A 10,627-nucleotide genomic window follows, 5' to 3' on the forward strand; every position below is an offset into this window, starting at 1 on the left:
AACTTAGCAACTAAGAGAGAGTGCAAGTGCAGAAGTGGAATTCTGAAAGGGGGAAAAGGAAGAGGGGAGCTATTCATATTAACACACATAGGGGATAGGGAATGGGGGAATTTGCAAGAGCAAAAGAAAAGCAGGCTGATGGGCACACCAAGCAATGAGATATGCTGGCACACCCTTCAGCCTATTTATATAGAGGTTAAGACCCCGTTGGGTCAAACTTAATTCATGGACAACAATTCATGTTGCCATGCCTTAAGCCACAACTCTCAAACACATAGGGGCAATAGGGTAGGGGAGAAAGGAATCCTAACAAAAACAGATAGAAAGATATGAGCGTACTTAATTTAAACAGAAACAGTAAAGTAGACATGGATAAAAGCTGTAAATGAACACATTGTGGTGATGCTGAAACTTAAATTAGGACATACCAGTTTTAAAGAAATAAATAGAGAAAATGTAGTAGTCTTGTAAAAGCCACAGTGCAGACAAGAAAGAGAGTAAGAGTTTAGAAGAGATTGTGAATTGTGGAGTGGAGGATTGTTATATCGTGTGTGCTGTGTGTTAAAGAGTCGTGTATTTATAGTGTAAGAATCATGAGGAAATAAGGTAAGAAAATAGTTGAAGAACTGATTGTCAATCAATTACACAAGACTCCCTTTAATTAAGGGATTCAGATTCGAACGGGTAAAAACCAATTAAGGAAAGAAATTGAATAAATACTTTGCTCACAACATGCAATTAAGGGCACATACATAAAAAGGTTATTTAAGGACAAGGTTTTGAAGTACACGGTTTGTGCAAATAAGGTAAGAAGATCAATTAACCACCAGTAAATCAAATGGTCCGAGATTTTGTATGAATGAACCAAGTCAGAAAAAGTGAAGAAGGGTTTTACTTAGGTCGAGTAACAGAGAAAATCAGTAAACAATGGAAAGAAATCAATCAGGCTATATTCAGAAGGAAGCTTGAACTAATTGCAAATTCGAAAACCATTTAGAGGGAAATTTATCATATATAAAGAGCATATGAGCATGAAAGAAGACTGGCATGTTACTGTAAAATCTATAGAGAAATCCAGTGTAGAAGTAAAAAGGTCAAAATCACATGAAAACAAGGAAGCCCCAAACTCAATTCAGAGTCTTGAAGTTGGTCTGAAAGAATTAGGGGTTTTGAAATAAAACCCTAGTTCAATCAAATCCCATAATCAAACTTGGCGGAATCCCCAAATTCTAGGGTTTCCACCTTGAATTAAGTACAGAGATGGGAAGGCAAGTAGTCGAAACAGGCTCAGAGGTTTCAGAACTGAAACCTCTTGCATGTTCCTTTCAGCAGCAGAAACTCATAAGAAAACGTGATAACAAAGTAACATGCAAACACGGTAGAAGCATTCAAGGAAAAATACAGGAAAAATACTGATAGGAACAGTAGAAGAAGCATTCTTAAAGAGGTTTTCTGGAAGAACTTTAAACAGGGCTCAGTAGAAGGAAAATAGTAAAACACTTAAGAACACAGTAGAAAAAATATAGTAGAGACATAACAGAACATGGTAGACACGAACATAGTACATAAAACATAGTAGAAGAACATACGAGAACATGGTAGAAGAAAAAGCACAAGAGCACAGTAAAAGCATACAAGATCATAATATAGGAAAGCACAGTAAGAGAAGCATATAAGAACATGATACGAGAACACAGTAGAGACAAATACACACGAATGACAAAGAAAAATCATAAAAACACTTAAACACTTTTCAGAAAACCCTAAATCGGAAAAGAAAGGTTTTGATTGTGATTTTGAAAGAAGAGTTAGGGAAATCGTTTGAAAACTCAGGGAAAGCATAGATGCACCACAGATCTAAAGAAATCGGAGAAAACCTCGAAAGGTTAGGGTTTCAGAGGAAACCTAGAAATGAGAAAGGCTTTGAAAGGTCATCGATCTGCATCGGAGAGGTCAGAACCAGGCTCAAACAACCATGGTATGCTGGAGCAAGGCCGGAGATGACCCTGAGACCTCGAATCGACGGTGGTCTTGGTTCAACCCTTCATAGTCAGGCCTCGAATCTTCAGGTATCAGGCACGCAAGAGCACCAGGAGGTAGGTGTAGGACCCTCGCAGCCTTGGAGGCCATAAAGTCCGGTGGATTTCAGGGCGGAGGTGGCTAGGGTTAGAGAAGGTTCGAGAGTGTGTGAGAGAGGGGAGGGTTTCAGGGGCGGCGGATAATTGAAAATGATTTAGGGTTGGGGGGTTTGGTAAATAAAAAGGGAAAGAATGTGTGTGAGCCGTTGATCTGTTAGATCAATGGCTGGGATTAAAAGAAGAGGTCCGGGCGGGTTATTTAAGTGGGTAGGGGCGCGTAACTTAGGAATTTGGCCGAGTAATTTGGGATTGGGATTGGGTTTAATTGGGGGTTGTTTCAGGCTAAAATTGAAATGGTTAGGGCTAGTATTTAAATAGCCATTTTTTTCCTTTTCATTTTATAAAAATAGCAAAATCATTTCTGGAAACAAATTAAAGGTACTAAATTAATTAATAATATATAAATATTAAATAAAAATACTGGAATCCATTTTGTAATTATAAACGCAGTTAATTCTTAAAATAGGCTAATATTGCAATTATATGCAATTTAGCTTTAAAATACTAAATAAATTTGTAAAAAATGTGCAAAAATTACCTTAGTTATATTTTGGTATAAATATGAGAATAAAATAAGTGAATCAAAAAATGATAATTTGGGGAATAATTATTGGTTTTTTTACTGGTAAAATAGGGCAATAAGATTGGTTTAAAAATCTTTAAAAATTGAAGAAAAAATAAGGAAATTCTTGGACATACTTATATATGCATACCTATGCTATTTGAAAGGTATTTTGTATATAAAAATATACAGAAAAAAATTGGGTATCAACATTTCTTACCAAACTTTACAGGCTCAACTTAAATCACATATAAGACCTGTACCGTGCTCCAGAACCAAAATACGGGCCCGATACCATCAAATTTCAAACACATTTTATTTCCAAAAACTCATATATATTCCAGAAAATAATTTTCTTTAAAAATTCATTTCTCGGGCTTGGGACCTCGGAATTCGATTTCGGGCATACGCTCAGGTCCCATATTTTTCTACGGACCCTCCGGGACCGTCAATCACGGGTCTGGGTCCGTTTACCCAAAATGTTGACCGAAGTCAACTTAAATTCATTTTAAAAGCAAATTTTATCATTTTTCCATAATGGCTTTCCGGATACATGCCCGGTCTGCGCATGCAAATTGAGGTGAGACAGAAAGAGGTTTTTAAGGACTCAGAACACAGAATTTATTTTCAAAACAAGTGATGACCTTTTTGGGTCATCACACTTACAAAACTAGGACAATTTTGGTAAATAAATTTCAAATATTGTATAGGAAGGAAAAAATCCAATCAAGAAATATAGAGAGCTTTCTAATTTCCAAACAATTTCAATTCTAGACGAATCTACTTCTATCTACTATATACTAATATATTAGAGAGGATAAGCAACTGATGGTCAAAATACCTGCTTGGCACCTAAAGAGTGTTTTGGAAATTTCAATTAAAATTGAGCAATATGATTGCTTAAAAAGGATTTTTACGGTAGCTTAAGCATAAAATTTTGAGTGTTTTTACTAAATTGCCCATGGGCTTATGTCATCAACTATCACCAAACTTCTCTACACTCTACTCCGTCACGTGGGCCCCATGTCCCACCCCACCCACTTTAGAATTTTTACATAAATAGTCGGTCATATTAATTGTTTATTTTTTCTAGCCATACACATATATTATATATTTATTATACACATGTAATACATAAATTATGCATATATTACATATTCACCAGCTATTTTTAGTTTAAGTAATAGGGTGAGCGGCTATTTAGGTTAATTCTTCCCCAACTTTTTTCCTAATAGTTGAGTGATGCACCTGGAGGTCCCATTTATCTTTCCCATTTCTTATATTGTTTCAGTGTTGATTGATTATAGTAAGTAATATGTTATATTTAGTACTATTTATCACCCAAAAAATAATAATCCATAAATTTTAATATCTAAATGTGAATTTTTTACTTTAATTATCTCAAAAGTGTACTTCTTTTGTTGGTTCTTTCTTGGCAACTAAAATATTATTTTCTTTCATATTTATTTACGCAAAAAGATTTATAGTTTAATAAAAGCTAATGTAAGTTGTGAAATTATAGTTATTTTTGGTGATAATTTATTTTTGTTTAAAAAGGTCTTTCTTATTAAAAGAATCCCTATTAATTTATTGGCACCGATTCTTTTAAGTTATCTCTTACATTGCATATATATTGGATGTCAACATCATAATTTTTTGTTCATTCTTAAAATCTTACATGATCAAGCAATTAAAAAAATGAACATTATTTATTAGTCTATCTAGAAGACACACAGAGAGCATTTTAAATTTATAATAAAATATAATATTTATTAATAATGACGTCATAAGGAAGAATGAAGAAGAAAAATATACAATAAATCACACATTACTACAATATACGTATGCAGTAAGAAAACTGAAAGCACGAAATTATGCAATAAGAGGGGAAAAAAGGGAAAAAGGAGTATACGCAATTGCATTAGCAGCAAGAAGACTCTATAAATAAAACAATAAAAAGGATTAAAAAGATTCACAGAAGAGAAAGCATGCAGTAGGCAGAAAAAAAAAGGTAGAAGGAGCACCGAGGCTAGAATTAGGAGCAAGAAGTACGTTCTGGGAGACAAATCTGAGGAGGAAAATAGTTTAATATATATATATATATATATATATATATATATATATATATATATATATATATATATATATATATAAAGAAGAAAACAAGATTTGAAACATCATATGGTAATTATACTTTGTCATTACCATTAATTCTTTATCGCCTTTGATAATTGCAAAGTGTGGTTACTTCATTTTAATTATGCATAATTTCATGTGGACTAAGTAATTAAATGTACAGACAAATATGTTAAATTGTGTAATTACATTAAACTACACTCAAATTTAATTACATAAAAAAATTTCAAACAAGCTCGGAGAGTTTAAATATTTGAGCTTTAGTACTTAGTATTAGGGGTGTCAATGAATATTTAAAAACCGACTAAACAGACCGAACCGATTTTTAGGTTTCATTTAATAAAATCGTAGGTTTTTATATAAATTATAACTGTACCGATAATTAGGGTATATTTTTTATTTTATTAAAATAAACCGAGAAAATATCGAACCGTACCGAATAAATTTATATGTGAAAAATATATTTATATATTAAGTTTAAAAATAATAAAGCATTAAATTTTTTCTTTGGCCTTGGAATTATGAAAGAGGTTATAAGTCAACAAGTAACTAAACTCAAAATTCCAATTCCCAAACCTATTATGCTATAGTAGCAGGTATTGGAAGAAAATTTGCCATATAAGAGACAAGCTTGGGGGGGGGGGGGGTAGGGGGGGAGGGGGGGGGAGGGGTAGTAATCAGGGAGGATGGCAATCGCAAACAGGTAAATATACAATCATGAAAGGGTACTCATGGTTGGAATCTGGACAAATGTCATTGGGGAAGCTGGGTTTGGAATAAGCAAAATATTCCAAAGCATAGCTTCATCTGCTGGCTGATTATGCAAAGGAAGCTGCTCACAAAGGATAGGCTAGCTCACCGAGGGATCAGTTCAGATGGCCTATGTATTATGTGGAAACGCCCCAGAATCAATAGAACACTTGTTCTATGAGTGCCAATTTTCTAAATGGTGTATCAATGAAGTGATTGAGTGGCTAGATCAGGATCACAAACTATGAAGGACAACATCTATGGAAACTAGTAGGCAGGAAAATGGGAAATAAACTAAGAAGGGAGTTCTCCTTTGCTGTATGGCAGCATTGAACTACCACATATGGAAGGGGAGAAACGAAGCCTTATGGCAAAGTTGAGTGCCTAGACCAAGCAAGTTATGTAATCAAATCAAAAAAGATTGCAAAGTTCGTGTGATGGAGATAATCAACAAACAAAAGCGGCACAAGGAGAGAAGATGGATAGAAGAAGTATATAGCTAGATAAGGAATAGAAAAAAATACTACTTGTACAGAATAGGATATAAATAGACTTACTTCTGCCTAGCTGAGTAAGTACGAGAATTTATATATAGTAGGATACTAGAGGTGTTTTGTAATTCTCCATTGTACTGGTTCTGGTGATGAATAAAAAATTTCATTCCACCAAAAAAAATTAAAAAAAAAATATTATGCTATTTCTACTGACACTAAATTATTTTCAGCATATTCACTAGCAAGACACAAAGTACTATGGCGATTATGAGTAGCAAACTACAGTGTACTGAATACGCTTCCCTTCCTATGATTTAGATTTATCTTTTTGAACATTTAATCTTCTATGGATTTATTCTTGAGTCCCAACTTGGTTAATATCTTTCCACTCCTGTGATTTGTATTATTTTTTGTCTTTGCTTAGTTTCTTTTACGCTGTTGTAAAATAGTTGATGGATCTATACTCTAGATATCTTTCATGTTTTCATAATTCATTACCATTTAAACAGTAAAAATATCTAAACAGTTTTGCTAAGTCCTATAAAAGTATATATGTAATTGCATTCTACTTTTACTAAAGACTTTTACATGATATTTAAAAGAATATCGAAAATTAATCGAACTGTACTGATATCAAAGAGAAACCGACGTAATTGAGACGATTTCAAAAAATCTAATTTTGATTATGCATTATTGAATAACCGAAAAATGGGTCGAAACGAACCATTTACACCCCTACTTAGTATATTCCTGGAGGAAAATTATTGTGTGGAAACGTGACTAAATCTTGAAGATGTATCAATTAAAAATATTTGGTCCGTTTGAAAACCAGAAACTACAATGTTCAAGGTTTATGAGGGTAATGATAATGTCTCTCGCGAAGGCTGCAGAGTGGATTATTTTTTCAGCACAATGTCCCTTTTTCTTCAGACTGAGATGCGTAGTAGTTTTGCCAGGAATGTTGTTAACATCACGAATTCCTAAGGACTCCAGAATTAACTAGAGTAGGATAAATAAATAAATAAATAAATAAAAAGGATACAAACCCTAGTCTCTAATTTGAAAATTTTACCAAGGGCGGTGAGATAATATTCATTGGTGTTCTCAATATTTACTACAAGGTTGAGACATATATGCACTCCTTGTTCAGGGGAGGAGCTAGAGAGAGTTTCATCCGAATCCCTTTCATCAGAAAATTATATTATATATATAATGTTCAAAATATTTTATTCCGCTTGACCTTTTCATATATTAACTCTTTATTTTAAATCTCCTTAATAAAACTCCCAGTTCTGCCACTGCTTTTTTGGTAGACTAGCTAGCTAGTTTATTGATTAAGTCATTAAGGAGGCTGAAAATTGTTCTCCTTTATGTTTTTTTTATTATATCAAGGTAAACTAAAGGATACAGTTAATATAGGAGCTTATATAGCGTAAATTTTGCTCATTTCTGTGTTTAGGTTGAGTTTTCCGTCTTTGTACTTTCACTAGCCGAGGAGATGAAAACATTAGACTTATTCAATTTAAAAAGCCAAATAAATAAGTCATCATGTTATTGTTTGATTTCTTGAGAATAAAAGTGGGAAATTTTTTTTTGCGAAAATAGACAAATTCACAAGTCATTATCATTTTTGCAGAATATAACATGGATTGCTAGTTCACAAAACTAATCAGCATGGAAATATTTTTCTAATGGGTTACAATCATAAATGGAGACTGTTAATTTTGAGGGGCATAACTGAGCCATTGAGCTAATAGTGAGGGTATTTTGAGACCAAAACCAAATGGAGATTGGAGGATATAATTATGTTATTTTCAATAGTTCAAGGCAATTTTGGCCCTTTTCTCTATATCATATATAGGCAATTAATTAGTATAGAGTGTACTTTTAACAACAAAGGTCACATTTGATTCGAAATAATCAAAGTACTTTCCAATGTTGTATGATAAATAAACATTCTTTCTGAAAGAAGAAGATGACATCTTAAAATCTAGTGTTTTTCCTATAATAATAATAGCCTTTCTTTTTGGAAAAGCATTATAAGATGTTAAATCATGTTATTAGGTACACTTTTCATTTATTAAATCAACATAAGGGTTCAATAATACTTTAAAATTAGAAAGGAACAGACTCTAGATTAGACTATATATAGCTGTAAACCAATTCCCTAACTTTACCCATGATTACCTCTAATTGTTGGGGAATAACTTCACATATGTGTCCTACCACCAACTTACACCTTAGACTTTACAATTAAATGTAGTTTCTGGAATTTAGCAAATCAAACAGGAATATGGAAGCCAGCCTTTGATTTGAAAATCAGAAATTTCACAGCTAAACATTGACCGGCATTCTTTGACCTCTAAGGGCTCGTTTGGTACGAAAGATATGGGATAATTAATCCCGAAATTAAATTTGAGATGAGTTTATCTCATGTTTGGTTGAGATAAAATTACGGTATAACTAATCCGGGATTATAGTATTTTTTTATCCCTATGGGAGGGAGGGATAACTAATCCCGAGATAACTTGTTTCCAACCAAACAACCCCTAAGTTACTAAAAAGCTTATAACACTTGAAGCTTAAGAGTGTATTTGGACTTTTTTCTACAGTAGATGTGAGTTCAATACAACTTCTATTGTAGCTCTTCACTTTCCCTTCCTGCTCCTCCAATGTAAAAGAAATTTTTTTAAAAGTATTAGGCATGGGATAACAGTGTCTTTTTTCACTTAAATAAAAAGTAGGATATATATAATATAAGAAGAGGATAAAGTAAGCAGAGAACCAAGTCTGTGTTACCTGCTGTGGTGACTTTAAGTCTTGAAGTTTGCTAATGCCTCCCAGCTCACATACATATAAATACTCATAAGATAGCAAATCATATATAGCTTTTCTATCTCTTTCAATGGCGCTAATCAAGCTAACTCTAACATGAAAAATGAAACCCCCAACTCATATATAGAATCCCTCCTTGTACTCATCATTACACTTCACTTATGGCTAACTTTTTCAGTAACTTCATCTTCTTCTACACCTCAAAACCTACCATAAAAGTATCCTTAACCTTAAGCAAATTCCTCCCATTCTTGAATTAATTCCAACATTTACAAGTCATATTGTGGTAGGATGAAAAATATGATTCCTGCTTGTTTTAGTCTTCCTCATTCTGGTCTTTCATTAAACACTACTACTACTACTACTACTTCACAAGTGCCTCAAAACCTTGTTACATGTATTTACCAAGCTCAGATTTGTGACTCACCAGTTTATCTTACACTCACTTGGTCCAAGAACATGTTTTCTCATTCTTTATTACTCCATGCACCTGATCTTTTCTCTATCACCATTCCTCTTCACCAATCTTCTTTTGCATTATTCAAAGCCCGGCCAGGATCCAAATCCATCCACCCGATCCAACGTGATCATAGAAAAATGAAGATCTATTGGGACTTCACACATGCCAAGTTTAATCAAAACTCAGCTGATCCTGAAGGGTATTTTTACATTGCAATCACCTGCAATGCAAGATTGGAGTTTTTTCTTGGTGATATGCTGACAGAGTTAACGGGCCGGGCCAGGTTGGTCTCGGGTTGTTGCTCGGGTGATCTGACTTTGTTGTCGAGGCGAGAGCATGTGTTTGGACGTAGGAGTTATACTACTCGGGCTCGGATTATGGGGGTCAAACATGAATTTGTGATAGAATGTGGAGGTGGAGTGTTAAAAGTGAAAGTGGATGGGAAAACAAGTCTTGTAGTGAAAAGACTTGGGTGGAAATTTAGGGGCAATGAAAGAATTTTAGTTGGTCAAGTGGAGGTACACTTTTTTTGGGATGTCTTCAATTGGGTAAATAAAAATAAATGTGATAATCATAATAATAAATTTGGGCATGGACATGGTGTTTTTGTGTTCCAAGTAGGTGATGGTGGTGTTTGGCCTGAAATGGGTGGCGCCGAGAAGAAACTGATGAGGAAAAGTTTGTCGGCAACGATCGGGCCGATGTCGGCACCACCGTCGGTTTCTTTGTTGCCGTCACCGTCGCCATCGTGCTCTAGTGTGTTGCAGTGGGCAGAGGAGAGCAGTGAATGTGGGAGGAGTTCATGGTCATCTATAAGATCAAGTGGGAGTAGTACTGGAGGATTTTCTTTGTTATTGTATGCATGGAGGAAGGATTGAGATTAACTGATTTTTTTCGTTTCGTATTAAATTGTAATAACAGAGAAACCTGTAATTTTGTTCCTGATAATGTGAAATATCACCTAGCTAGTAGCCCATGGAAAAATCAGCTTGGTTTTGCATGTCTACTTTCTAACACTGCCATTAGCTGATTTTCCTCTTCTTCTGCTAGGATTTCATAAACTTTTGCTCTTTCAATTGAATTGGTTCTTACCAAGTCACTAGGATTGAACTATCATTGACAAATTCAAGATAATAACTGTAGAAGAGAAGCTATGTTGGAGAAGAAATGAGGCTAGATTCATTGAGAGTGAACGTGGAGCACGACACAAGTCATGTATTTACACATTACATGTGAAGGTGGTGGCTGGACT

At 34.2% G+C, this 10,627-nt stretch overlaps 1 protein-coding gene across 1 annotated transcript; it reads left to right on the forward strand.

Moving 5' to 3' along the window:
- Positions 1 to 8,881: 8,881 nt before the first annotated feature.
- Positions 8,882 to 10,384, forward strand: LOC109237839. The gene has a single exon (XM_019404228.1). It carries the CDS (start codon positions 9,207 to 9,209, stop codon positions 10,251 to 10,253), a length of 1,047 nt encoding a protein of 348 aa, XP_019259773.1. The 5' UTR covers positions 8,882 to 9,206; the 3' UTR covers positions 10,254 to 10,384.
- The last annotated feature ends 243 nt before the right edge of the window (positions 10,385 to 10,627 follow it).

This window comes from Nicotiana attenuata, unplaced genomic scaffold, assembly GCF_001879085.1.
Source record: "Nicotiana attenuata strain UT unplaced genomic scaffold, NIATTr2, whole genome shotgun sequence".
Taxonomy (NCBI): Eukaryota; Viridiplantae; Streptophyta; class Magnoliopsida; order Solanales; family Solanaceae; genus Nicotiana; species Nicotiana attenuata.

What these genes read in the sequence shown, in the direction of transcription:
- LOC109237839 (XM_019404228.1), top strand. Translation starts at nt 9,207, where the DNA reads ATGAAAAATATGATTCCTGCTTGTTTTAGTCTTCCTCATTCTGGTCTT.